Raw genomic sequence first — 26,644 nt, forward strand, 5'->3', positions numbered from 1 at the left:
ATGATTTAACATTTAAATATGACTTCCTTACAACTTTAAAGGAAAAGTCCGGTCATATTCATAATTTAAACTTTTGAAAGTACTTAAATTATTACTATAGGAGCCATTTTTCCATTTTCTGTTAAATCTTTGAATTTAGATTATGTAGTTTGATTTGTTATTTATTTCTTGGTTAGTGATTCATTTAATTAGTTAATAATTTTAGCTTGGGATGTGTTTCCCATTATAAAAAGGTAGGTCTTAGATAGCTCACTATTCACATGGATGGTCATACGGTTTTTTACCAGTCACAGTCACCATTTTCAGTCTCAACCTCAGTCCGTCAGTCAAAGACCAGAACCAGGAATCAGAGTGAGAGCAATAGCAGAATCCTGTGAAGCATGGAACATGTTTTGTTTGAACGGAGAATGGCGCTAGACTTACCGTGGTGTTAACATATTTGGGCAAAAATGGCCGCTTATCTTAATTTTTTTACTGATCAACTCTAAATTCATTACATCACTGTGAACGTATTAGTTTTAGGTATAAATAACGATCCATTGAATATTTCTTGCTGACCGGACTTTTCCTTTAAATGTTTAATTCTGCAGTGCATGCTATATATGCGTTTTGTGACTCCAAAAACTGTTTCCTGTTGCAATTGACAGATTTTTGCATATTCTTCAAAAGCCAGTGTGTTTTACTTTGTAACCACATCTCTCTTGCTGTTAGGCCATAAAATTGCTGCTAAATTGCTGCGTAGTCTGACTAAAATAGCCGAAGCTAGCACCCTGCAGAAAATCGAAAGACTCAATAAGCGCTCAATGAACGCCATGATCTCGTCCAACGTGATTTTGTCAGATCCAAACTAAAATCGGATTCGTTGAGTTTTTCTGGGGGGTTTCAACCTGTTGAGCTTTTTGAATTCACCGATTCTGATGCTGCTATGCCCATCAGATGAAGCCAGAAGAGATCCCTCTCTGCACACCGTGTAGGAAAAGAACCGCAAAGCAGCACATTTTCCTCTTTTTTTTAGTTCTGCCATTTAACAGCTAAAATAACTATTTATAGAACACGAGTGCTAGCTAGGAGCTTACCTCTTCAATAATTGTCTGATGCAAATAATCTGATGCATTAGCTGGGATTTCAGAAGTGTTTCTACCCACATTTTCACTGTTGGGGTCAGCCTCACTCGGACAGCCAAACAGCTCTCGTCGCAGCAGGTTGCCATCATACTCCAGGAAAGTTAGGTACAGATTCCGAAAGAATTCAACATGCTTGTTCTTGACCCGCAGCTTCTTGGGGGAGTTCCAGTGGATTACCTGTTTTGAAGAACCAAAAAAAGGAGGAGGTCATCTGCTTAAAACTACTTTTGCCACACAGTGAGGAAAATAAGTATTTGAATACCCTGCTATTTTCTCAAGTTCTCCCACTTAGAAGTCATCTGACACCGTAGATCACCACAGATATATGCCTGAAAGTGTGGAGAAAAAGATAGCCAACGGGACGAGCACATAGGACGGTCTTAAGTAAACATATCACCAGAAGGATTGACAGTTACGACTACCACCGATTTAGATGATCCACCCAGAAATAAAACATTGTCCTCTATACCAGGGGTCTTCATTATTTTCCAGGCCAAGGGGCCCCCAAACTGATGGTGAGATGGAGCAGGAACCTCCTAATAATATATAGTATGAAATAGTGTTCTATCAAACTGGTCCTATTGTCACTCTATTACAGATGGAGTAATGTAACTAAAGTAATCCCTCCCTGGGATTATTAAAGTATTTCTGATTCCTGGTTGATGGGACAGGTGTTGTGAATGAAACGGTGTCCAGCTTAAAGAGCTCCTGTGTGTCGCTGAATGTGTGCATTGATGACTGAAAGACATCTTCTGCCTCCATTTATCTGTTTACTACAGTCTGTTGAATTCATGTTAAAGTGGATTTAAAGACATTTCCATTAGTGGAAGAAATTCCAGCAGGAAATATAAAAAAGAAGTCTAATCAACCAAAACTATTGCGACCCCCATGCAGTACCTCCTTTGATCGCCTAGGGGTCGCAGACCCCCTGTTAAAGACCTCCACTCTATACCTTTAAATTTGCCAGCGACCATTTGGATGATCCAGAAGAATCATGGGAGAAAGTCATGAGGTCAGATGAGACCAAAATAGACCTTTTTAGTCATAATTCCACTGACCGTGATTGGAGAAAGAAGAATGATGAGAACCATCCCAAGAACACCATCCCTACTGGGAAGCATGGAGGTGGTTGCATCATGATTTGGGTTTTTTTTTCTGCACATGGGACAGGGCTGCACTGTATTATGGAGAGGATGACCGTTGCCATGTATTGACAGATTTTGGGGAACAACCTACTTCCTTCAGTTAGAGTATTGGAGATGGGTGGAGGCTGGGTCTTCCAGCGTCACAATGACCTGAAGCGCACAGCCATGATAACCATGGAGTGGCTCTGCAAGAAGCAGAAGCAGCAACAGCCAGGATAACCATGGAGCGGCTCTAGAAGAAGCAGTCTCCAGACTTCAAACCTATAGAGAATCTTTGGAAGGAGCTCAAACTCAGAGTTTCTCAGCAACAACCCAGAAACCTGACTGATCCAGAGAAAATCTGTGTGGAGGAGTGGGCCAAAATCCCTCCTGCAGTGAGTGCAAACCTGGTGAAAATCTACAGGAAACGTCTGACCTCTGGAATTGTACACAAAGGCTACTGTACCAAATATTAACCTTGATTTTCTCAGGTGTTCAAATACTTATTTGCAGCTGTATCATACAAATTAATAGTTAAAAAGCAACACATTGTGATTTATAAACCTACGATAACAATTTTAGGCTCCTCCATGGTTTCTAAGTGAAAGAACTTGCAAAATAGCAGGGTGTTCTAATACTTATTATCCTCACTGTACCTCCAACACTTGTTGTTAATAACTGCAAAGGCTGATTGGTGAAGCCCTAAAAACTGGAACTCACCTTCAGGTCTGAAACATCCTTGTAGCATTTTTCTGAGCGAGTGTGGTCTGAAAGCTGGACGTTCCAAAAGCAGGGAAGCTGGTAAACAAGGAATGGGTTCTGCTTGATCACCGCATTAAAGATGTCCTAAAGGCCAAAAGTCCACAATGAAAAGGTTAGAGAACAGAGAGGTCAAATTAGTTAATTATCAACAAATATTGTAATACAACTTCATTTAATTCCAAAAAGGTAAAAAAACAAACAAACAAGACAATCCTCTTTACTTTGTCTCCAAGCTTGAAAATGTTTCTCTTCCCATCCAGGAAGCTTTTTCAATTAAAAATGTTAGAATTAGCCTTGAGTTCCAAGCTTTATAGAGTAGCCCAACAAAGCCCTGTTTGGGGGGAAGTCGTTAGGGGAATTGTTGGCCTGGCTGACCTGGGGAGATGTTTTGGTCCCTTGCATGGGGAGGGGGGTTGAGATGATAGCGGGACGGAATTAACTATCGCTGCATTGTAGGTTTTTGAGAGTCCCCCCCCCCTCTGTTTAAGGTTGGTTTTTCTTTCTTAACATAAATAGCTTCCTTTAGACCCCTTTCAAACCACCTGTCTTCTTTGCCCAAAATGTGTGGAGAGGTTGTTTGGTTTCTCCGATATAAACATCAGAGCATTTCTCTCTGTATTGAACTGCAGACACCAGTCCATTCATTAGGTCTTGAGGTTTTATCTTTAGGCAGCACTAGTCTGGGTCTTGTTTGGTTTGAAATGTACTGGGACTTTGTCTTTGGAGAATGTCCTATTTAGTTTTTAAAAGGCTCAAGTAACATACTGTATAATCTCTGAAAAACAACCAAACAACCTCTCCACAGATGCATGGCCCAACATGGGACAGTTAACATTTTGAAAAAAGAAGACAGGTGGTTTAAAAGGGAATTGAAGGACTCCATTTATGTTAAGAAAGAAAAGCCAACCTCAAACAGAGGTGGTGGACTTCAACTCTCAAAAACCTAAAAAGCAGTGATAGAGTCGATCCCTCCCCTCCATCATCTCAACCCCCATCACCATGCAGGGGACCACAACTTCTTACCTGGTCAGCCAGGCCAAAAATGCCCCCAACGACTCCCCTTTCAGAGGCATAGATCAGCATCAGGTATTGAAGGTTAAGTCCAGTGGATTGTTTTTTTCCCCAACCTTTTTTTTAAATGACTATGGCCTGGATGACTGAGAATTTTAACCAACTTCATTTAATGATGGTGAAATCACATCTCCAATATGTAAATATCACAGTAAACTGAGTGGAATCATTTTTTAAAGCATATAATTCTTTAATGATATGTTTGAGGTGTTTTATAAAATGAAATAATTGTCATTTGTTTGTATTCTGTTGAAGGGATTGTTAGCAGGCTATCATTTTATTTATTTTGGTATTAAGACTTTATCGTATCGACTGAAATTAAAAAAGATTTCATGACATAACTTCAGGCCGTATCGTCCAACTTTAGATCAAACCACCTCATAGCAACAGAGAATCTTTTTTAAATTGCCACAGTATTAAACAGCCCACTTGTGAAAAACATTAGAAATATCATTTTTGTTGTGAGGGAATTTTCCACCAACCTCAAACAACACTTCTTTGAGCCTTTAAGGTGTAGTGTACTGTAACCAGAAAAGATCTATGCTTTATAGAAGTTGAAGTTGGAGATTTAGTCAAAGAATGATGCCATTTCTGCTGGAGCCCTATCCTCACCACCTGCTGTGGGTTAAGAGGTTTATAGGACAGAGCTGGCCTTCCTAATGGGATTATTGTGTCACTTCCTCTCCCCTGTTGATAATCTCTTTCTCTGCAGACACCACTAGAGAGTTAGGGTTGGGAATTGAAAAGATTTTCACGATTCCGATTCCCTTTTCGATTCTATGAAACGATTCGATTCTTTATCGATTCTTTTTTCGATTCCAATTTGGGGGAAAAAGGAGAACAAACAGTTTGATTATCAGAATCAACTTTGTTTACGTAACTATTGCACAATCTTACAAACTCAACAAGATCAAGATGTCCACAGGAAATGTGAAACTGGAGTAACATCTGTGTTTAAATGAAAAATGAATACAAGAACAAACTTAATAACCAACAATGTCTAATAACAAATGATGGGATAATAACCTATTTTAAATAACAAAAAATACTAATTATAAAACAGTAGTAGGGAAAATTAACAGTTCTTTGCAGAAAGATGAGCATATCTGCTTTTTCTGGAAGGATACGGGATCTTTCAGCGCTTATGGCGTCTCCAGCCGTGGAGAACACCCTCTCAGATGGGGTGGAGGAAGCCTGCACACAGAGGTAGTTTTCAGCCAGTCCAGATAGCAAGGGCAGCGTATCTTGCTTGTTCCACCACCACAGTGTGGCGCTATCCCTGCAGGGGATGGAGGGCAAGCTTTTATAGAGCTGGATTTCCTGATCTACCCTCTGGGCTAAGGAAAGACGGGGCTTTGATTCACAAAGCGACCGCAGCTCGTTGTCTTCCTCCTCGAATAGTTCTTCCAACTTGCGTAACTTGCGTAACTTACGTAAAAAACGTGACGTAAGTCGTGCTCCCCAGAGCCGGCGCTCTAGGCTCTGGTGCTGCGGGAATCGAAAAACAGAATCATTCAGCGAGCTGCCAAACGATGCCATGGAATCGGAAAATACGGAACCGGTTCTTAACAGGAACCGGTTTTCGATTCCCATCCCTATAGAGAGTCTAAAGGGATCCTTTGGAGTTGTCCTGCAACCCAAAAGATTTTTTCCTAAAGGTTGAGATTCAGTTTCATGTTACATCAAAATTTGATCATCGATCAAACTCAAAGACATTTAGAAGTAGAGAGTTATTTATGCTTGCATGGTGAGCCATAACTATAGATAGAGATCTTTTATATAAATTAAAATGGATATCACAAATTGTGAGAAGATATAAGGCGATCACATTTAAATACTGCTGACACCTGGGTATATTGTTGTAAGTCAGAAGCTTTGTTTTTTTTTTTCTTGTACATTTTCATTTAAGGGGACCACTTACTTTAACGATCCACCCGGAAGAAGATAAAATGATTAATTACTCATCATGAAATACGGTAACTTGATCCATAATCATAGATATTTTAGAGCTTTCCTAATTTAAATATATATATTTTTAAGTATTTAAAATATTAATATTTATAATATTTATTTATATATTTTAAAGAAAAGATGAATGTCTGAAAAATGGAATACTTGATACGGTAATATAGATTTTTTTCAATAGCATCTCTTAGAAAACAGTTATTTATTTATTTTTTGCTTGCTGCTTTGGTAGTGCTAAGAAACGTGCCATTAACCCAATCATTCAAATCAATAAGCCTCCCTGAGGAGCGAGAACAGTCACAGAGACTGTCAATCAGTAAAGCGATTCAGCAATACACCGAAGGGGTCTCTCACTGTGTTCAACAACTGCTTTTCAATTTCTCCTCCATGAGTTTCTCTACCAATTTATACCTCAGGGTGTTTAATATGTTGCGTTTTCCAAAGGTATTCTATATTTTACGGATGTCCTCTAAGAATGCTTGTTCGTTATTCTTTCAATCTTTTTAAATAAATATTTATAATTTCTGTCTTTGTTTTATTTATGGATTCTGAGCCAGATTATAATTATGGTTTTACAATAAAAAAGAGCCTTCAATGCTTTTCTTGTATGTTTATCACTGGTGATGCAGACCTTGTTAATTGGGAAATCTTTAACTGTTCTTCTATTGTATTGTTGGTCACAAAGAGGTTTATATTGTCATTCATGTTGTTGATGTTATCTCCTTGTGTTTGGCAAAGGAGATAACATCTCCTGTAGCCTCAACACCACAATGCAAGTCTTAAGCTATCTATGACCTTCATCTTACAATTAGTGTCATGCATGAAGCCTTTGAGCAACTTTTATAAAGTGAGCTGAAAAAATAAAGAAAAGGAAATGTATGCATCACTGAAATTTGCATAAAAAAACCCTGAAATTAGCTTTCTTTAGTAAAGCAATAAACAAATGTTTAAAATGTAGACATTGAGCAAAGTTTAAATCTTCAGATAATTGCCATAAATGTAGTTAGATGTAAGGTATGTAGTTTAGAAAAAACGAGGAATGAATACAAAGCATATAGTGCAAAAGCTCTTGGTTGTAGCTTCATCTGGTCTGTTCCTGTTTGGCTGTGACTCCATCCTGGAGAGAAATATCAGCTGTGCTGCTGCCATCAACACCTTTGTTTCTAGATGTTGGAGATCGGCCTGTTTTCCAGTGTAGTCCTGTTTCTCTGACCGTGACTAACTGGATGTGCTCTCTTCATCCTCTGACATGGGAGCTGGCTCGGAGCTCGTCTGCCTGGCTGTGTGTTTCCTGGACGGGGCCGCCTGTGGAGCTGGTTGACAGTTGCCTTTTGTATCTATGCTTCTTTTTCTATGTCTGCTTCTGTCTCCTTGAACCCCAGTCTGCCTCAGCAGATGGCCGCTCACACTGAGCCTGGTTCTGCTGGAGGTTTCTTCCTGTTCAAAGGGAGTTTTTCCTCTCCACTGTCGCTACAAGCATGCTTAGTGTGAGGGATTGCTGAAGAGTCAATGTAAATGTTCATTGAAAAGGGAAAAGAAGCTGCTGAAGCTGGTAAACTGATGGATTTAATTGGGTGGCAGTGTTTTAACATGAAAGCACAGTTTTTGGTGTTGTATGCAGGCATAGTACATGACTAGTTGCCTTTAAGCTTATTTCTGTTAAAACTGAACAAGTATAAAATTATCTAATGTGTTTCTAAAAACTTTAAAACATATTGATAAAGTTTGTGCAGGTGGCAAAGAATGCATGTGAAGGTTTTTTACCTGGTCTGCCAGTGAGGTGGACAGCATGCTCATCAATTCTCTCTCTGCAGTCAACCTCCACATCTGCTCCCATCTGACCTTTCGTAACCGATCCAGGAGCAGTAAAATAACCCCTGAGGTTGTTTTTTTTTGTTTTTTACATGCATGAACACCAAGATAAACACAAAACAAACAGAAACTGATTAAGTCGCAGTTACAAATATTGTTCAGTACAACTTTGAACTTAAAAAAGAGACTTTTTAAGATACAAAGTTTCATGTTTGTATTTTAGCAATAAATGGATTTCTTTCACCAGGTTAAATCATCTGATTTCAAACCAATTTGGAAAATTGTAGCAGTTGAAATTAGTTTGTTGATGATTTAGTTTAAAGTAGCGCCAAACTTAGGCGTACTCACCTGTGTTGAAACCTCTACCTAGTGCTGGCCATGGTCGATGATTCTTCCACAGATTTCCCAGATACCAGTCACTCTGGTTCTCCACTAGACCCAATACCTGCTGACCTGAAATAGAGCATAATTCAGGTGTTTCATGGTTAGGCTTTTAAATACTAAGTGCTTCATTTTCTTAAGGTTTACATGAATGAGCTGTCTCTTTAGTCATGTTGTTATAGGCTTAGACTGCTGGAGGACATAGGGACCCCTTTTTCATCATTCTGCTTCATTCTAGCTCTATTCTCCCACTCTGCAGAATCTGTTAGTTCAATCTCTAACGTTCTGCTCTCTCTGCTTTTTCTCATAGTAGCTTCATCTGGTCTGTTCCTGTTTGGCTGTGACTCCATCCTGGAGAGAAACATCAGCTGTGCTGCTGCCATCAACACCTTTGTTTCTAGATGTTGGAGCTTGGCTTGTTTTCCAGTGTAGTCCTGTTTCTCTGACTAACTGGATGTGCTTTCTTCATCTTCGTCTGAGGAAGGCTGGAGGTTTCTTCCTGTTCAAAGGGAGTTTTTCCTCTCCACTGTTGCTACAAGCATGCTTAGTGTGAGGGATTGCTGAAGAGTCAATGAGTCGCTGCAATCAGCTGGTTTTCCTTATATAGAAAACTCTGAATCAATCTGACTGGATGATCTGGTTAACTGGAAAGTACGGAGCCCCTCTGATGACATGGTCAAAAAAAATTTTTAATTGTGGCCACGAAGTAGTATTTCGTGGCCACGCAATAAGTATAGCGTGCGCACGAAATACTTATTAATAATATTAATATCATTCCTGGACAACTGGGTAAGCAAATCGAGTGCGCCTTCACTAAGGTCTAAGGCGCGCTCGATTTGCTTACCCAGTCGGTCTCCGCCAGTCACGTGACATTTGTTGCTAAGACGCCATTTTAGGTGGAAAAGGCGTAGTGTAAACAACCGCAGCTTAGCTAAACGAAGGACTAAAGGCCCGTTTACATAGCAGTCTGTCCAAGATAAGTCATTACAGTTAACATAACCCTGAAAACAGGGGCGGATTTATTGATATTATTAATAAGTATTTTGTGCGCACGTTAAACTTATTGCGTGGCCGCGAAATACTACTTCGTGTGCATGAAATACTACTTCGTGGCCACAATTAAACATTTTTTTTTGTCCATGTCATCAGAGGGGCTCCGTAGGAAAGTGCCTTCAGATGACATGTGTTGTGAATTGGACCTATAGAAATAAACTGAATTGAATTGAATAAACTTGCAAACTTTCTTTTGTATTTTTAATAAATATTGAGATAAATTCTTATGATCAAATTGTGGAAATTTATGGATGAAATACATGCAAACGTAAAAACACCCACCTATTAAAAGAGTGATTAAATCTGAAAGTGGAGCTAAGGAAGCTACATCCTGACATTCATTCCACTGAAGTTAGGCTTACTGCTGAATTGTGTTAGACACACAGAAGGAGAGCAGAATAAGGAGCTTCAACAGCAGTACCGTATCTGATTTATAGTCCCCACACTGCAGATCTATTAGAATCTGTCCTTCAATTACAGCCAAACCCATTCACACATAACAGATAAAAACCTTTAGATAAACCAAACATTACCGCTACATATCTGACTCAATAACTATTTTCATTTATTTCAGATGTAACAATTAACATACTTGGGTTGTATTAAACTACACTTCCAATATTCACAACTATTCGCCACCAGGTACCATTTTCATCTGAGCACGGAGCAGCCAGCTTGCTTTGACTCGCAATGAATCATGGGATACCCAAGGCTACGTAGGATACACCGCACCCGTCCTTCAAAACAGGCAAAAAGAAGGATGCATTGTCGGCCGAACAGACCTCGGCTTCACAGCAGATATTTTCAACAGTTGTAGTGATGAGTTCGATGACATTCAGCATTTGCTAATGAAATATGTGACATGTAGATTTAATTAACCCCACTGAGCCTTCCCTGTTTCAGAGAGCAGCACTGGCACCCAGAGCTGTTGTTGTAAAATACGTTTTCCTTTTAGCTTCCCTGTTACAGGACGTCACACATAATATTATGAGTTAGACGTGATTTTGCTTAATATATATTCACAGATTGGCCTCTCTTTAACTATACTAATGTCACAGTTTCATAAATGGCCTAATTAGTTTGCTGTTTAAGTAAACAAAACATCAAAATCAAACAAACTGTATGAAAATGTACGTATTTGGTAAATCTGGAGTTTTCTGCAATAAATCACTAGAAAGTACTGAATCTAAAACTTGTATCTCTACCACACACTAAATGGAGAATATACAAAGCATTAAAAGGACATACCTTTAAATTTGTGGAAAACAGCCCAGAGTTCAGCAATGTCTGTGGCAAAAGTAATATCTGTGTCAAGAACAATGACCCTTTGCAGGTCCAAGGGCAGCGCCTTAGTGAGCACCAGTTTCATGAGTCCGTAGATACCAGAGTAATGTTTGTTAGGGATCCATGACACTTCAGACTGGAAAGAAATCACAAAGCTCAGGTTATGTTGTACACTTTCCCTAGTTGTTCTAAAGTTTTACAGGCAACGCCATGCTGAGGATTTCTGCATAAAGTTGGTAGTTAGGTGGTTATAAGAGGGTTCATTTCCTCACCTTAAGCTCATCTGCATCATAGAAGTTCACCCTGACAGCAGGGACCATCCAGGAGTGAAACAAAGAGGAGAGAATCTGCTTTGCGATTGAGTCTGTGATGAAATGGAAATGAAGAGCGTTCCGTCTGAAGACCAAAAAAAAAAACATTTTAGTGCAAATTCATTCTCCTGTGAGTGCCCTGTGCAGATAGAAACTTAAAAAACAAATGAACAGAAAAAATGTGCAAGAAGCCATTAACTTTTACCACCATGGTCGTGCAGGTTAAATACTTAGTCCTATTTGGTAAACAATCGGGTTTTCTTGCCGTACAGCTCTCTAAATCGAACTGAAAGCACTAAAACATTCCAGACCCTTCCCATGACACTACAGAGCTATAAATGTTCCTTCTTTGCTTTGGAAAAACAGACATCTTTATTGTAATATCCTGCTTAAAGAAATGTATTAATATTGTGTTTTTTCCAGATGGCTGCAGTGGCACAGGGGTTAAAACTCACAACCCATAGAGGGAGGCTTTGCTCTTCCATGCAGAGGTTCCAGTCCTGGCCTGGTGACCCAAGCTGCACGTCTTTCCCCTTTCTCTATTCCTAATTTCATAAATCCCAATAATAAAGACCACTAGAGCCTAAAAATAACCTTTAAAGTGTTTCTTCCATTTAGGTTTAATTTTTCTTTCTTCTCTATTGTGCCCAACTTCTTCTATTCTCTTTGAGTAGATCACAGTTAAGGTTTACTTTTAACAGACCCTTAAATTAAAATTTAAGGAAAAAATTAAAATAAAAAAAAGGACTAATATGAAATATTACGATATTGACATTAATATAGCTCTACGTTGTAGTAGCCGTCTAAAGAAAGACGTACCTGTGGAAAAGGACAGACTTAACCAATGTTACTACGTCTCGGCTGGCATTGTAACCGGCACATACGATGGCCACATGGATCGTCTGGGGATAGAAGGGAAAAATGAGTAAACAAACTGGATTTAGTTACTTTCAACATCAAAAAAGAGAAAACATGCCACCATTTTTTCAGTAAATATATATTCGTAGAGGTGCTACATGAGATTTTCACCAGATGTCGGTAACAATCCACAGATACAAAGAGATAAATCATAGATGTCCAGAAATTAAGTTATGTGTAATAATGTGGAATGGCACAGGGTAAAAGTATGGAACATGTGAAGCAGAGAGGTGCGTGGGAAGCCAAGACACCAGGAGAAATATCTCAGTAATTAGAAAGCATTCCTGCCCCTTGTCTGTGCAAATTAATATCAGCTGGTTCAGACCTAAATGATGGCTTATAAAAGAATTTCTGATATCACACAAAAAACATCACGATTAGGGCTGGGTAATTTCGCCAAAGTCCTGAATCGATTCGATTTTGATTCATACAGTTCTAAATCAATTAATTTCAGTTCGATCTGTTTTTACAATAATGAAAGTGGTTCAACTGGGTTTCAAAATATTCATGTATTTTATTTTTTCCTGTCATATTAAAAGCAAAGTGCAAACTTGTAAATCAGACAGTGTAAATATGAGATGTGAACTGTCTCATACGTGCAAACTTGTTTGTGAAACTTGAAAAAGTGAAGCCTCACTCACGTCAGACGTCACACAGTGGGGACACAGCAGACATGCATGAGCTGCATTAACTTCAGTGAATCAAACCATATTAGCAGCGTTTGTTTGTAACAACTACAGGGTGTTTTCTGATCAGCCCCCATTTGTTAATGTCTTCAGTTAATCTATTGGCCATATTTGCAGCTGTCTGGCTTGAAGTAATCTTGAGTTCATCTTTCCTGCTCATTTGAATGTGAACGTCACGCGCGTCACTACAAAACGAATCGCTCTAATTTCCTAGACATCGATTTTGCAAAAATGTAAAGGAATCGATTTAAAATCGATTAAATCGATTATTTTACCCAGCCCTAATCACAATGGGTGATGGGTAAAGAGCTTTCTAAATCCCTTTGCAAACTTAAGGACGGCATTGGTTTCTAAACCTTTGAATGTCTCAGTGAGCACTGATCCAGAATCAATCCATTAATCAATGTCTTTATTGTCAACTAAAATTTACATGGTAATCGAGATTTTATTTTCAGTATTAACCGTTCGTCACATAACTCACATGCATTGGGGCAGCATTCTGCCAAGAACCCCACTGTGAGGCAGTTCCCTTATAGTGCTGCCTTTATCTCTGTGAAAAGATAGGAGTCACTATGGGGAGGGAGAGGGGGGAAGCATATTTCACACTTTATCCTAACCAGGATACAGTTTGAGATATAAAAAAAACGTCAGCACAAAAAAAGCACAAACATTTCAGCAGAGGGTGGAGCCACATGAAAGCGATGGCATTGGAGTCAATGAGTCGATGCAATCAGCTGGTTTTCCTTAGATAGAAATCTTTGAATCCGTTTGAACGGATGATTTGGTGAACTGGAAAATGCCTTGAGATGATATATGTTATGAATTGTCGCTATAGAAATAAACTGAATAGAATTAAATTCAAAGTACCAGGTTCGATCCCCAAAGCCCGGAAATATGGGTGCAGGAGCAAAACCCTTAACCCCACACTGCTCCCTGGGCGCCACACAGTTGCAGCCCACTGCTCCCCAAGATGATGGGTCACAATGCAAAGTGAATGTCCCCATTATGGGACAATAAAGGGATTGACATTTCTGGACATCTATGTTTTGATTTCTTTGAATGCTTGGATTGTATGGATTGTTAGTGACAACTGATGAAAATGTCATGTTAATAGCACCCCTAGAAATATATTTACTGAGAAAAATGTTGGTGTGGTTAATACTTATTTTACCCGCTGTGCATATAATAAAATATATAAGAATAAAGCTAGTAGAGCTTAAGAAATGCAGTTCTACAATAATTAATAAGTTAAACATCAGTTAAAAAAAACATAAATTCAGTTAAGAACCGGTTAAAAAACTTAACTCTTTAGTTCCCTTCTGTTAAAACTAACCTGGGTTATTGCTTCAGCAATACTGAGTAAAAACTAAAAGGGTTCTAAACGACGCAGACGATGGATACAAGTCACCTTTCCTTTGGGAAACTAAAACCAGGTGATGTGGATACGAGGCGTTCCAGCTGCAGTCGGAACAACTGGAACCCAATCAGAAAGTCAGAGAGCTTTTCAAGGCAACCTTCATGTCTGATGCGGCAACTCTTCAGATCAACAGCAACACACACTTGTAAAAAGATGCGTCTAAAATGGAGAGGCTAACAAATAGGGATGCACGATATTGGGATTTTGGCCGATATCCGATATGCCGATATTTAAAAACTCATGTAGCCGATAACCGATATCGATACCGATGTTAAAGCTGGACAACAATAAGTAGTCATTGAAAATAGCAGTTTTGTTATCCATTTCTGACACTTTGAAAAATAATATACTCAAATATATTTTCATATGCTGATATCAAATAGATTTTTAAAAACGCGGTATCGATCTATTCTACTTTCAAAATCTCGTGAAATTTCATCGTTCTGTTACAAACTCTCGTGATATTTTGCAAATTCTTGTGAGATTTTGTTAGTAAAATAGATCGATACCGCGTCAATATATCAACGTATAAAAATATGGCAAAATTTTTTGGATTTTCGGGGGATTTCGTAGCATAACGATGACATATAGCAATATTTCATTAGTGAAAGAGATTGATATGGTGTTTTTAAATGGCAATATATCAGCATATGAAGATATTGGGATATTTTAATGTATCAATATTTTTTCCCTCGTCTTTAGAAGTTTTTAAGTCTGTAAAAAAGAAGTTTTTGAGGAAGAAGAAGTAGTAGTATTTTTTATTTTTTTTTTAGACTTTAGAAACTCAGAAGCTGATCAAATATCGGGTTAAATATCGGTGGGGTGGCCGATGTCCGATATTCAGTTTTAAGGCCGATACCGATAGGGGGCCGATTATATCGTGCATCCCTACTAACAAATCCTACATAGTGTTTGTTAAAGCTGACAACGGTCCTGAGATCTTAACAGTTTTCCTGGAATTCATTAACTGAAAGTAAGTATAATTTAACAGGAATGGATATTTTCAAACAAATCAAAGTAAAGAACAGCAATGATGGAAGGATGGATTTCTATTAAAAGGGAATAATCTATTTCTGAGTTAAAGAAAGCTCAAACTTATTCTGCGTCTAAAGGAAAAGTCCACTCATATTCAGAATTCAAACTTCTGAAAGTCCTTTAGGCATTAAATTATTCCATCCTGTTCAATAAATGATCAGTGTTTTTAATTAAGAGTCATTTTCATTTGAATGTGCTTTACTGGAGGCATCCATGTTATTGTAATATTGATCGTTTCTTGCTGACCGTACCTTTAATTAAAAACTTGAAGGTCATTCAGATGAGTCGATATGGCGGTGGATAGGCCCATGTATAGTTGGTTTTATTCATTTTTTTTTTGTTGTTGCTCGTTGTGTGTTGGTGAACATGGTGTATTTTTTTAAATATTTTCATAATTATCTGAGGTAAATAGGTAATAATTTATTGGAAATTTGGGCAGATAATTTACGTTAACTTCTTTCTGCTCCTTTCTTTAATTCCTGTTTTCAGTTGTCAACTGCTCAGGTTTTGTTATGTTGTTTTCTTTAAACGAATAAAATAAATCAACTTTAAAAAGCTGTTATCTTGGGTGTGACGTCATTCCCAGCTCAGACTGGAATAATTAAAAGTCACTGATATCTACTGAGTTATAAACATCCTTGACTCTGATTCCACCACCTTTGAGGCTTGGTGAGGGCTTCATTAAAGAGTCAGCTTTAGTTTATTTTTAATCCTCTGCTTTACTTTAAGCCATTAAAGATATAGTGTGTATAAACAAGGTTAGAATCAGGGGGTAAGGCAAAACTCAAGCTCTTCTTACCTCACATTTATCCACCAGTTGCTGTTGTGAGCAATAAGAGCCGTTTCCAACAGCTGCATTTTTCTGTCCCTCATTGTTAAAAGCGCCTTGTTCTGAAAGAGCTCGGCTTTGCTTTCCTCGGCCGGTGCCATTTGAATGGGAGGCAGAGGAGTTCCTGGGTGGACGACTGAGCTCCTGGCGCAGCGCCCTGTTCTCCTCTTCCACCGCACGGATCCTCAGCTCCAAGGCTACCCGCGCATTACTGTCGCCCAGTGGAGAAGATGGCTGGGCTTCCAGTGAAGATAGGGGGAGGGGCTTCACTGTCGGAGTAGAAGAAAGATGCATTTATTTTACAGGTCAGAAACACACAGGAATACAGTTCAGCATCATTGAGAGTTTTAGGAAAAAAGGGGAATGGCAAAGGTTTTATTGGAATAAATAAATATCTATGCTAGAATAAAAAGCAAGTCTTCTCTTCAAGGGCAATTTCCACCATCCTTGCACTGATGTACAACACATCATGCAGTCAAATGGTTTTCTATTCATTTTTATAAACACTTAATACTGCGGTTTTAAGGCGTCTTTGTTAGAAAATGGGATCATTAAAATCTAGAGGATTTTGCAGACATGTTCAAAAGTTTTGATGCTCTATGTTTAGTATTGAAGTTTTCCTTTCCAGCATTAATAATTACATCCAGCTGAACATATTTGAAAATGAAATTGTTTAGTTTTAATAAGATTTATAGAAAATCTTTAGACATTTTGATTTTTTTAATCCAAGTTTGATCAATAATTTACACCAAGAATTGTTTACTGTTCACACAAAAAAAACTTTTTAAAGGCAATAACCTGAAACATATGCATATGTTTGAGGCAATATTAAAATAACCAACAAGTTAAATTGTGTGCAAAGGAAATTTGTGAAAATCAAAAGCTGTGCAATGAAATGTAAAACTCAAATATAAAGGATAAGAAAACCCTTTTGAAAGCCAACATTCTATAAATATAGACTGGAGAGGGAAGTACCTTGAGAATATTACCAGAACCAAAATGTTTGCAATCAAAAGTAAAACTAAAATAGGAAGGTCATTGTCAAGAAATTTCATTTTGTTCACTGTTGGTGACATCGCACCACAATGTGCAGTCAGAGCAACTTTAAACCATAAAGGAAACACTAAGATCTCTCCTCAAGGAAAATAAGTTTTAGACCCTTCATTTTAGGTTTTGACCAAGTTGGAAAATATTGTGATTTTTAAAGACTAAAAACTTTCCACTAGGAGAATATTTAAATCACCCAAACATCCCTATCATTCCCAATGTCGTTTCAAACATAACCATTCAAATATAGCAGAGTGGTGTCTGCAGCTCAGTGCAGTGAGGAATGTTCTGATCTTTATATTGGAGAAACCAAACTACCTCTCCACAGACACATGGCCCAACACAGAAGAGCGCCCTCCTCTGGACAAGACTCCCTTTCTATTTGCATGTTTTCTAAACACAAACAAGGCTTTGTTGTACTACGGTATAAAACCTGGAAGTCAACACTATTTCTGACATTTTGAATTGAATAAGCTTCCTGGATGGGAAGAGATACTTCCTCAAACTTGAAACAAAGTCCTCACCAAAGAATTTGGTGAGGCTGTGCTGAGAGGGTATCGCTCAGCTTTAAACCCATTATGGCAAACTGTCCAGCACCTCTGGAGTGGAAAGCAGGACTGTGTTAATGCTGTATTGGTATCTGGGTAGAGCTGCTGACCTTGGACACTGGAAGTCTGTTATATGCAGGTGACATATACAAAGCCTAATGCTCATAGGGCAACAAGTAGGGACCATAATTGTAACAGGGTTCCTACACCATGGGCAAGTTACTGGCAAGTTAAATCCAAACGCCTTTTTAATGGCACTTGAAATAAAAAGTGAGTACCAACTTCACAATACACTAAAGAAAATTCTGGTTGCTACAAATTTACCCAAATGTTTATTTTAACCATTACTTCCTGTCCCAGTAGATGTTTGAAATTTTAAAAGAAATTCTATATTGGAAGAAAGTTAAAAACGCTGAAACAACAGATCCATTTTTAACAACTACTGAGCTGAATTTAGGAACTTTGTTTTTTTTTCCTACTCGTCCAAAATAGCTGTGCTTTCATTGTCGGTCCACATGGCTGTGTAGGCGTTGTAGAGATAAAGGTGGGACAGTACGGGGAACAACCTGCTGCTTCTCCTAGTCACCTGATTTTAACACTTCACCCGTGTGCCACCAGGGGGTGCACCAGTTTAGCCTTTCATCCCATTATGCACAGCCAGACGTAAATGGCTTTTAGTTTCAGTGGCCCCATCTGGTAGCCTGGGTGCCATTCCGAACTTAGTCCCGCCCACAAAGTTTGAGGTCGGGAAGTTCGGTCTGGCATTGCTCAATAGTAGCGCGAGTATGCTAGCACAATATCTGGCGGGCCAATCAAATTGTCAGGGCGGGCTTTACACAATGATGGACAGATGATCAACAGTAACGGAATCAACCACGTCACCAAAGCGCGCTTGGGTGACAACAACAATGGCTGCCGCTGGAGAGTTGAGGTGAGTAGATTCTGCTATTAGGTCTGTTCTAGAAGATATCGACAGCAAATTAATTTTAAAAGAGGAACAGAGAAACGCGATCAAGACTCATCTTCTTATTCTAGGCGTGCAACTGCATGCTTTAATTTTTGGTGACAACAACTATGTATGTATGTATGGTTGTAGGTCTATCCAATTGAGTGCAGAGGCATTTTTTTCCTGGTTCGTTTGAAACACACCCCATAATCACAGCTCTATGGAGCAGCATCAGACTCATATTCTGACTAGAATTGAGTAGGACTACGTCAGGCTGCCCATCTGGCCCCCCTATGAAACATTTCTGGAGGTTCCACTGTGCTTTACAAATTGTACTCACTGCCTTGATTCCCAGGCCCTGGTTTTAGCCACGAAGAAAACTCTAGGCTGGATTGCCAATTTTTGCTGAATTTCCCCTTCCCCATGCTGTCCAGGTAAAAAGCTAGCGTTGGATCACCCCAAGGTACGGCTGCAACATGGTTTTTATTGGTTCTGCTATTCGGGAAGGAACCAATAATGGATGCAGTAAACGTAAAAGAATTGTAATTTATGTAATTTAATGTTTGATATGATTTACAAAAATAAAATCTTATTTCAATTCAATTCAGTTTATTTCTATAGCGCCAATTCACAACACGTGTCATCTCAGGTCACTTTACAGTTCAAATTCAAAGTTTTCTATCTAAGGAAAACCAGTTGAATGCTTCGACTCATTGACTCTTCAGCAATCCCTCACACTAAGCATGCTTGTAGCGACAGTGGAGAGGAAAAACTCCCTTTGAACAGGAAGAAACCTCCAGCAGAACCAGGCTCAGTAATACCAATTTAGGCCTTAGTTTTATATCGAAGAATTAAATGCCTTTTAGGCATTTTTAAGGATCCACGGGAGCTGTGTCTAAAGACAAAGTAATTCTATTCCCTGGCATTTAATGAAAATGTATGCTTAGGCATAGGAAGCTGCAGAATTCACATTAACCAGATACAGGAATTAACTTTGGAGAGTGTGTTTGAGAATTTAAACCCAAGAAACAGTAGAAAATAGTGATCCCACCTATACAGCCATAATTCTTACCTTGAAAGTGTCCAATTGATAGGTAAAGCCATGTGAATGAGGGAATGAAAAGCAAGGCAAGAGAGGCTGCCAGGAACTTTCTCCGCCCACGAAATATTCCCAGCATCTTCCGAGCCGAAGTCAGTTTTGAGGTAAACTGACCTCTATGTAGGTAGAAGCTTTTGTCGAGGCTCATTCATGACACTGAGTGATAGAAAAGGAAAAGATGTTTAGAGAAGAAGGAAACATCATGCAGGGATTCTGCACTTAGTGAAATAGAATGCGTCTGTTGTCTGGTGTCATTAGTCCGATTGTTTATTCTGCCCTTAAGCAAAAAAAACAAAAAAACAATCATAATATTTATCCAGTTTTTCAATCAAACCACATCAGGGCATGGGAATATATTCAGTAACAGTCATGGTACTTCACTAACTGAGGTAAAATGATACTGTTTTAAACAAGTTGGTAAAACTTTATTACAGTCAAACACTGTAAATGCCATTTTCTTCTGACTTTACCTTTGAGCAATTTTTGTGCACTAGTTTATTTTTATTACTGAAAGCAGGAATCTCTAAAAGGAAAAGTTTTTAAGCAAGGAATGATCGATGGATCAGTATTTATACCTACGTAAAACTCATGTTTGCTGTGATTTAATGAATTTAGCATTAATCAGTAGCCTAAAAGAAAAATTTTCGCGATCACAGAGCGGCCATTTTTGCCCAAATATAGCAACACGTGCCATCTTCCGCCAGTGACGTCACAGTGAGGTAAGCCTAGCGCCATTCTCCCCGCTTTCCAAGCTAAATCAATGGGAACTACTAGACACATCTGCAATCAACAACAATTATTGAAGATTTCCAGAGGACTTCACCATTGAAATTCACCAGAGCTATAGTGAAACTGACAATGCCCACGTGCATGGCAGCTGGATGCTGGAATACGTTGGATCACCAACTTGAAGAGGGAGGATTTGCCATCGAACTTCTGGCCAGAGAAAAAACCCGTAATATGTAGCCAACATTTGGAAGAAGAATGTTTTCAAGATGACTTGGATAATAGCGCGTTGTGACAAACACCAGATACAGCACTGGGACTTGATCAACAGCCGATACCGCACCGTGACGTCACAAACCAGTAGGTGGCAGTAGTGTTCTTTGACAAACATGGATGCCTCCAGTAAAGCACATTCACATGAAAATTACTCTGAATTAAAAACACTGATCATTTATTGAAAAGGATGGAATCATTTCAGATTTAAAGAACTTTAAATAATTTGAATACATAATATGACCTTTAACGCAGCTGAGGGACTAAAGCCTAAAAATACCAATAAGAATGGTATGTGTATGGTTAATACAGCTATTCCTTATTTGTGCACATTATGTTTTTGATAAAAATCCTTGATAAAAAAACATGTCACAGCCACCCCCCCCCCCCCCCAAGTGTCCCCCATATTGGATCAGTCCATTTGCTGCTCATGTTCAGAAAGGTCCAAACAAACAGCAGCAAACCATTTGAAAACAAACCATGCAAAGAGCAGTGTTGCTAACTTAGCGCTTTAGTCGCTATATTTAGCCACTTTTCAGACCCCTCTAGAACTTTGATTTCTAGAAAGCTCCTAGCGCCAAATCTAGAGACTTTTTTCTGCTACTGGAGACTTTGGAGACAACATCTAAAAGCAGCGAACTCTGCTCTCCAGAGCCAGTAGATTGGTAACCCCGCCTCCTGCTCTCCTCTATCTTGTCTGCTGTCATGATTCATGCAGCTATTATTTCATCCAAATGAAAAATGGAGAACAGAGAAGCAGATCATGGCTTGTCTACAGTGAAAAGAAGGACTGGGTTATTTACTTTGGCCTTTTTGGAAACACAGGAAGGAGCAATCAGCTAAGTGAGCTTAGTGCTTGGAAAAAATATTTAATTCCTTTAGAGACGAAACAAGAAGATTAGTCCCACTATTTTTATGAAATATAAAAAGAAAATCCTGCAGTGAAATATTTTTTTTTTCGTGTTCTCCCTCATTTTTAAGGAGTAAAAAGCAAAACCAAACCTAGTGTTGCACTGATGCCATTTTTTTTGGCCCCGATACCTGGCTGTGTAGTATTGGCCCATACTGATACCATCTGTTAGAAATTGATGTGTGTATATGAAGAACTTCATACTACTTGGATGTAAAATAATTGCCATCATGGCTTTGTCAAGCTGCTGCCTTCCTCTGTGAAGCAGGAAAAATACTAATAAAAAGTGGATCCAGTAGAACTTTTTATTGCCTACCTGGAATGGGTGACAATAGTTGAAGAAACTGTTGGCTCTCAAAATGGTATCGGTGCCCTATTTGTGGGTACTCGACAATACCGATACCACTATTTTAGTGCTGCATTGGGGCCCCAACAGATAATGCAGGGGTCTTCAATGTTTTCCAGGCCAAAGTGATGGGGAGATGGAGCGGGGACCCCTTAATTATATATATTGTATGAAATAGTGTTCTATCAAACTGGTCCTATAGTCACTCTATTACAGATGGAGTAATGTAACTAAAGTAATCCCTCCCTGGGATTATTAAAGTATTTCTGATTCCTGGTTGATGGGACAGGTGTTGTGAATGAAACGGGGCCCAGCTTGAAAGAGCTCCTGTGTGTCGCTGAATGTGTGCATTGATGACTGAAAGACATCTTCTGCCTCCATTTATCTGTTTACTACAGTCTGTTGGATTCATGTTAATGTGGATTTAAAGACATTTCAATTAGTGGGAAAAATTGCAGGGGGGTATAAAAAAAAAAAAAGTCTAATCAACCAAAACGTTTGTGACCCCCATGCGGTACCTCTGTGGACCCCCTAGGGCCTGCAGACCCCCTGTTGAAGACCTTATTGGTGCAACACTAACCAAAATCCCGATCCTACATGGCATCCAGTCTCATCTGTCACCAGCAGTTTGCTTTTACTAGGGTTTAAAACGCACACATCACTTTAAATAGTGATAATAAATTAAATCAATGCATCTATATACTGTAGCCGTTTAAAAGCGTACATACTTTGTTTTTGTGGTGGGGCCCAATATCAATGTCTTTCATGGGGCCCCAAATTCCTGGCGGCGCCCCTGTCTTTATTCCCATTAGTAGTTTAGATCATCACCGTCTAAAACACTCCCTCACACATTTAATCCATTTTCCCTGCAGGTGATTCATAATGTGCTCACCTGATGCAGATCAAAGGGGGACTTCCTCTCAAACAGATGAGCTCTTAGAGCAGAGATGCAGCTTCAGCTCTCATGCTGCTCCGCCGCTACATTTCTCCATGATGGTCTGCAGGGCAGGACTGATGCTCCCTGTCTTAGCGGCTCCAGGACCGGGGATGATCAGCGGGAAGAAACCGCGCAGACAAACGGATCAATTGATCCGTTCAGATTATTGACCGCAGCGCTCTATCAGCCCAGCATTCAATCACTGCTGCTTCTGCTTTCGGCCTTATTGAACTCCCCTTTAGTCCTGTCAAGCAGCCAGCGTCCAATCACAGCATTGCAACCTTTGTTTTTCTTTTTTTTCTTCTTCTTCTTCTTCTTCTTCTTCTTCTTCTTCTTCTTCTTCTTCTTCTTCTTCTTCTTCTTCTTCTTCTTGCGTTTATTGACATTTAGTAGCATTACCGCCACTTACTGGTATGGAGTGTGGTGAACTATCTACTAATAAACATATATAAAAAATTCTAAGGGAACAAGTTTTTTTTTATTTATATGCATATGAGATAATTTAGTTTTCTTTACAAATCGAATAATTATTTGTATACGTTTGCTCCCAAAATTCTTCCTCAAAATATCGAATAAATTATTCTTTTCCCTAGTACATTAAACTCTCTCCTCATATATCTTCTCTCTCTTTCATATTTATGACATTCCAGTATAACATGTTCTATTGTTTCATATTTTCCACAGTAATCACGTTTGCCAGTAGTTTGGTTTTGATGTGTTGTGAGAGTTTAATTAAGTTTAATTTGCGCAAATCTTAAACTTGTTATCACTTCTTCTGATTTTTAAAACCATCTTCCTGTTTTTTCCTCATCCCACCTTTTTTTTTGTTGTTGCCATTTTTCCATCAGTCTTTCTTTAATAATACTCTTTCCCTCCTCTTTACTGGTTTTAACTGTAAAACAAACAGGATTTTGATTTGCCCTCTTTGCCATTTTATCTGCCCTCTGGTTTCCTTCTGCTCCAATCTGTGCTGGAACCCACACACAAATACAGCTATCAAACCCAGATTTTTTATTCTGAATAATGTATGAAATATTTCTAATAGAATGTCCATCCTACTATCTTATTGATTATAATTTAAACCCTTTTTGTTTGTTTGTTTTTGTTTCTTCTGTGAAATTTCATTGTGGTTGGCAAGCAATTTGAAAGTGCATTACCAGCACATACTGGTGTGGATTATGGAACAAAATGACACTATATTAAAACCCTTTATAGGGCATCCTATGAAGGACAACTTTGAAAATCCAAATTTTAAGCCAATAGTGTTATTGAATTCCAGAACAAGACTTTATTACCTTTGTAACATAAAAAAAAATGGATATTTTGATGGTAAAAATTAATGTTAATGTAATAACAAGAAACGCCAACTTGCCCAAATGTATTAAGAAAAATAACAAAAGTGCTTCTAGAAAAAATTCATTAAAAACACATTTAGAGGCATTAATGCACCTGAGTGCTACAGGGGTCAGAGCCTACCTGGGAAACTCATAAAATCTATGTTGACTCTTTCTGGGAGAGCTGACTCTGAGACTCTTTCAGAAGTTCTGTTTTTATAAAATCTCTATCTTTTTAACCTGGCCCCCAAGAATGTAATTGTCTAATTGGTCTAAATCGTCGTCAGTTGGTGTTCCTGTTATCACTCCTTTCACTGCTTAATTCTCTCCTATGACTTTTATCTCTATGACCTCTCGTTTTCCCAGGTGTTCAACATCCAAGGCTTTGTTTTTTTGCTCCTCATTTTTTCAAATCACCAGCAAGTTTCCATCTCCTAGCTTTTACTCTAATTTGATTTTTCTCAAATGAATCTGTTTATCTTTTTTCAAATGAATCTGTTAATTTTTTTTCAAATTAATCTGTTTATCTTTCCTCAAATTAATCTGTTTATCTTCAGCACTGAATCTAAATATTATTTTAGCTTTTCTCTGACAACCTTTACTTCTCACAACTCTTTCTTCATCTGATCTGCTTTTTTTCCAATTCCCATTTATTTTCTTGATTCCCCAACCGCCTTTCCCCCTTTTACCTCCTTACTTCTCTCTTTTCCATATGAAAATGTTGTCCAGCATTCCTCATCCTCATCTTCCTGACTTGTTGTTATGTTCCATGCAGCAACCCATCAGGCAAGAACCGAGGGCTAACCCCTGCAGCTCCTTAAAATATAGGGAAACTATGGTTCACCGTTTTGGATTGGGTACATTTTTGTAAGAGGGAGTTAAGATGGCTATGGATTGCTCTCTCTTTTAAAGCAATGGCAATTATGCACTTTCAACAGTGCATGACATTGTCCCAGTGTACATTAATCTCTGTTTGCCAAACACCTACATGACCAGGAAGGTGTTCTTTGAATCTGTTCTTGTGCAATCCAAGAATCTTGTGAACAAATGGCCAGTATGGGGCTTGAACCCATGACCTTGGCGTTATTAGCACCACGCTCTGCCCAGGCTGAGCTAACCGGCCCACTTTTCACCTTTTTTTTATTCAACTATCAGAAAAAATTGTCAGTCTGACAGTATTTCCACTCCTTCCTTCCACTTTCACAATTCCTTAATATCATACCAAATTTCCCCTTGCTGTGTTGGTCATCATTTGGATCCATATCCAATACAATTCCCTGGGTCCAGGGAAAGTTAATCTAGATTTATAACCAATGTTGACTTTTCTCATGAAACCAGGTGTTTAAATTAAACTATATCTACAACAATCATTCAAAAGGAGCTGTGTTTGGGACTACTTTTGCCCTTTTCAAAGACACCAGTAATCATTGATGCTTTCACACCTTGTGTAATTGCTTCATATCAAGGCAAGGTGTCATCACTGTCCATTCATATTCCACAGCACAATGAACTTCTCTGAAAGATTGTGAGAGGAGGGCATTGCACAGGTTTTGGTGGGGTATGTAAGTAGATCTCTAGTCTTGATGACAGAGTTAGGTGTGGCCAACTGGAAACCAAATTTAAGGAGGACATGGTTTAAAACATTACCCAGATTGGGTGTCATCACATTGTAGGGCTAGGTAGAGGCAGCAACGATGTGTTCATTGGCTAAGGAGTTCGTCTTTATCTTCTCACAGTTGGAGATCCCTACAATTTCAATCTTATCAAATCATTTCTTGTCCTTTTATATAGAGCTTTTTCTCAAGATGATATATTTCCTATTTAAAACGTAATCTGTTTTTCAATGCAGCTAATTAAAATATAGGGAAACTATGGTTCACCTTTTTGGATTGGGTACATTTTTGTAAGAGGGAGTTAAGATGGCTATGGATTGCTCTCTCTTTTAAAGCAATGGCAATTATGCACTTTCAACAGTGCATGACATTGTCCCAGTGTACATTAATCTCTGTTTGCCAAACACCTACATGACCAGGAAGGTGTTCTTTGAATCTGTTCTTGTGCAATCCAAGAATCTTGTGAACAAATGGCCAGTATGGGGCTTGAACCCATGACCTTGGCGTTATTAGCACCACGCTCTGCCCAGGCTGAGCTAACCGGCCCACTTTTCACCTTTTTTTTATTCAACTATCAGAAAAAATTGTCAGTCTGACAGTATTTCCACTCCTTCCTTCCACTTTCACAATTCCTTAATATCATACCAAATTTCCCCTTGCTGTGTTGGTCATCATTTGGATCCATATCCAATACAATTCCCTGGGTCCAGGGAAAGTTAATCTAGATTTATAACCAATGTTGACTTTTCTCATGAAACCAGGTGTTTAAATTAAACTATATCTACAACAATCATTCAAAAGGAGCTGTGTTTGGGACTACTTTTGCCCTTTTCAAAGACACCAGTAATCATTGATGCTTTCACACCTTGTGTAATTGCTTCATATCAAGGCAAGGTGTCATCACTGTCCATTCATATTCCACAGTACAATGAACTTCTCTGAAAGATTGTGAGAGGAGGGCATTGCACAGGTTTTGGTGGGGTATGTAAGTAGATCTCTAGTCTTGATGACAGAGTTAGGTGTGGCCAACTGGAAACCAAATTTAAGGAGGACATGGTTTAAAACATTACCCAGATTGGGTGTCATCTAGGGC

General features: G+C 38.7%; 1 protein-coding gene and 2 non-coding genes across 3 annotated transcripts in view; all 3 read right to left on the minus strand.

Moving 5' to 3' along the window:
- The window catches only part of large1 (LARGE xylosyl- and glucuronyltransferase 1), a 36,572-nt gene extending 13,670 nt beyond the window's left edge, over nt 1-22,902 (minus strand). The window contains exons 1-10 of the mRNA XM_038267809.1: nt 22,560-22,902; nt 19,386-19,568; nt 15,743-16,041; nt 11,707-11,789; nt 10,849-10,972; nt 10,541-10,712; nt 8,207-8,311; nt 7,811-7,923; nt 2,969-3,094; nt 1,146-1,301 (exon numbers count right to left, since the gene is read on the minus strand). Of these exons, the coding sequence (XP_038123737.1) occupies nt 1,146-1,301; nt 2,969-3,094; nt 7,811-7,923; nt 8,207-8,311; nt 10,541-10,712; nt 10,849-10,972; nt 11,707-11,789; nt 15,743-16,041; nt 19,386-19,560 (1,353 nt within the window). The 5' untranslated portion in view covers nt 19,561-19,568; nt 22,560-22,902. The remainder of the gene's footprint in view (nt 1-1,145; nt 1,302-2,968; nt 3,095-7,810; nt 7,924-8,206; nt 8,312-10,540; nt 10,713-10,848; nt 10,973-11,706; nt 11,790-15,742; nt 16,042-19,385; nt 19,569-22,559) is intronic.
- Nucleotides 22,903-24,986: 2,084 nt separating this feature from the next.
- Nucleotides 24,987-25,061, minus strand: trnai-aau. The gene has a single exon. It is a non-coding gene; the product is annotated as a tRNA-Ile (tRNA).
- Nucleotides 25,062-26,022: 961 nt separating this feature from the next.
- Nucleotides 26,023-26,097, minus strand: trnai-aau. Its single transcript has one exon. It is a non-coding gene; the product is annotated as a tRNA-Ile (tRNA).
- Between the last annotated feature and the right edge of the window lie 547 nt (nt 26,098-26,644).

This window comes from Cyprinodon tularosa, unplaced genomic scaffold (assembly GCF_016077235.1).
Source record: "Cyprinodon tularosa strain WSP-4 unplaced genomic scaffold, ASM1607723v1 ctg685, whole genome shotgun sequence".
In the NCBI taxonomy this organism is placed as follows: Eukaryota; Metazoa; Chordata; class Actinopteri; order Cyprinodontiformes; family Cyprinodontidae; genus Cyprinodon; species Cyprinodon tularosa.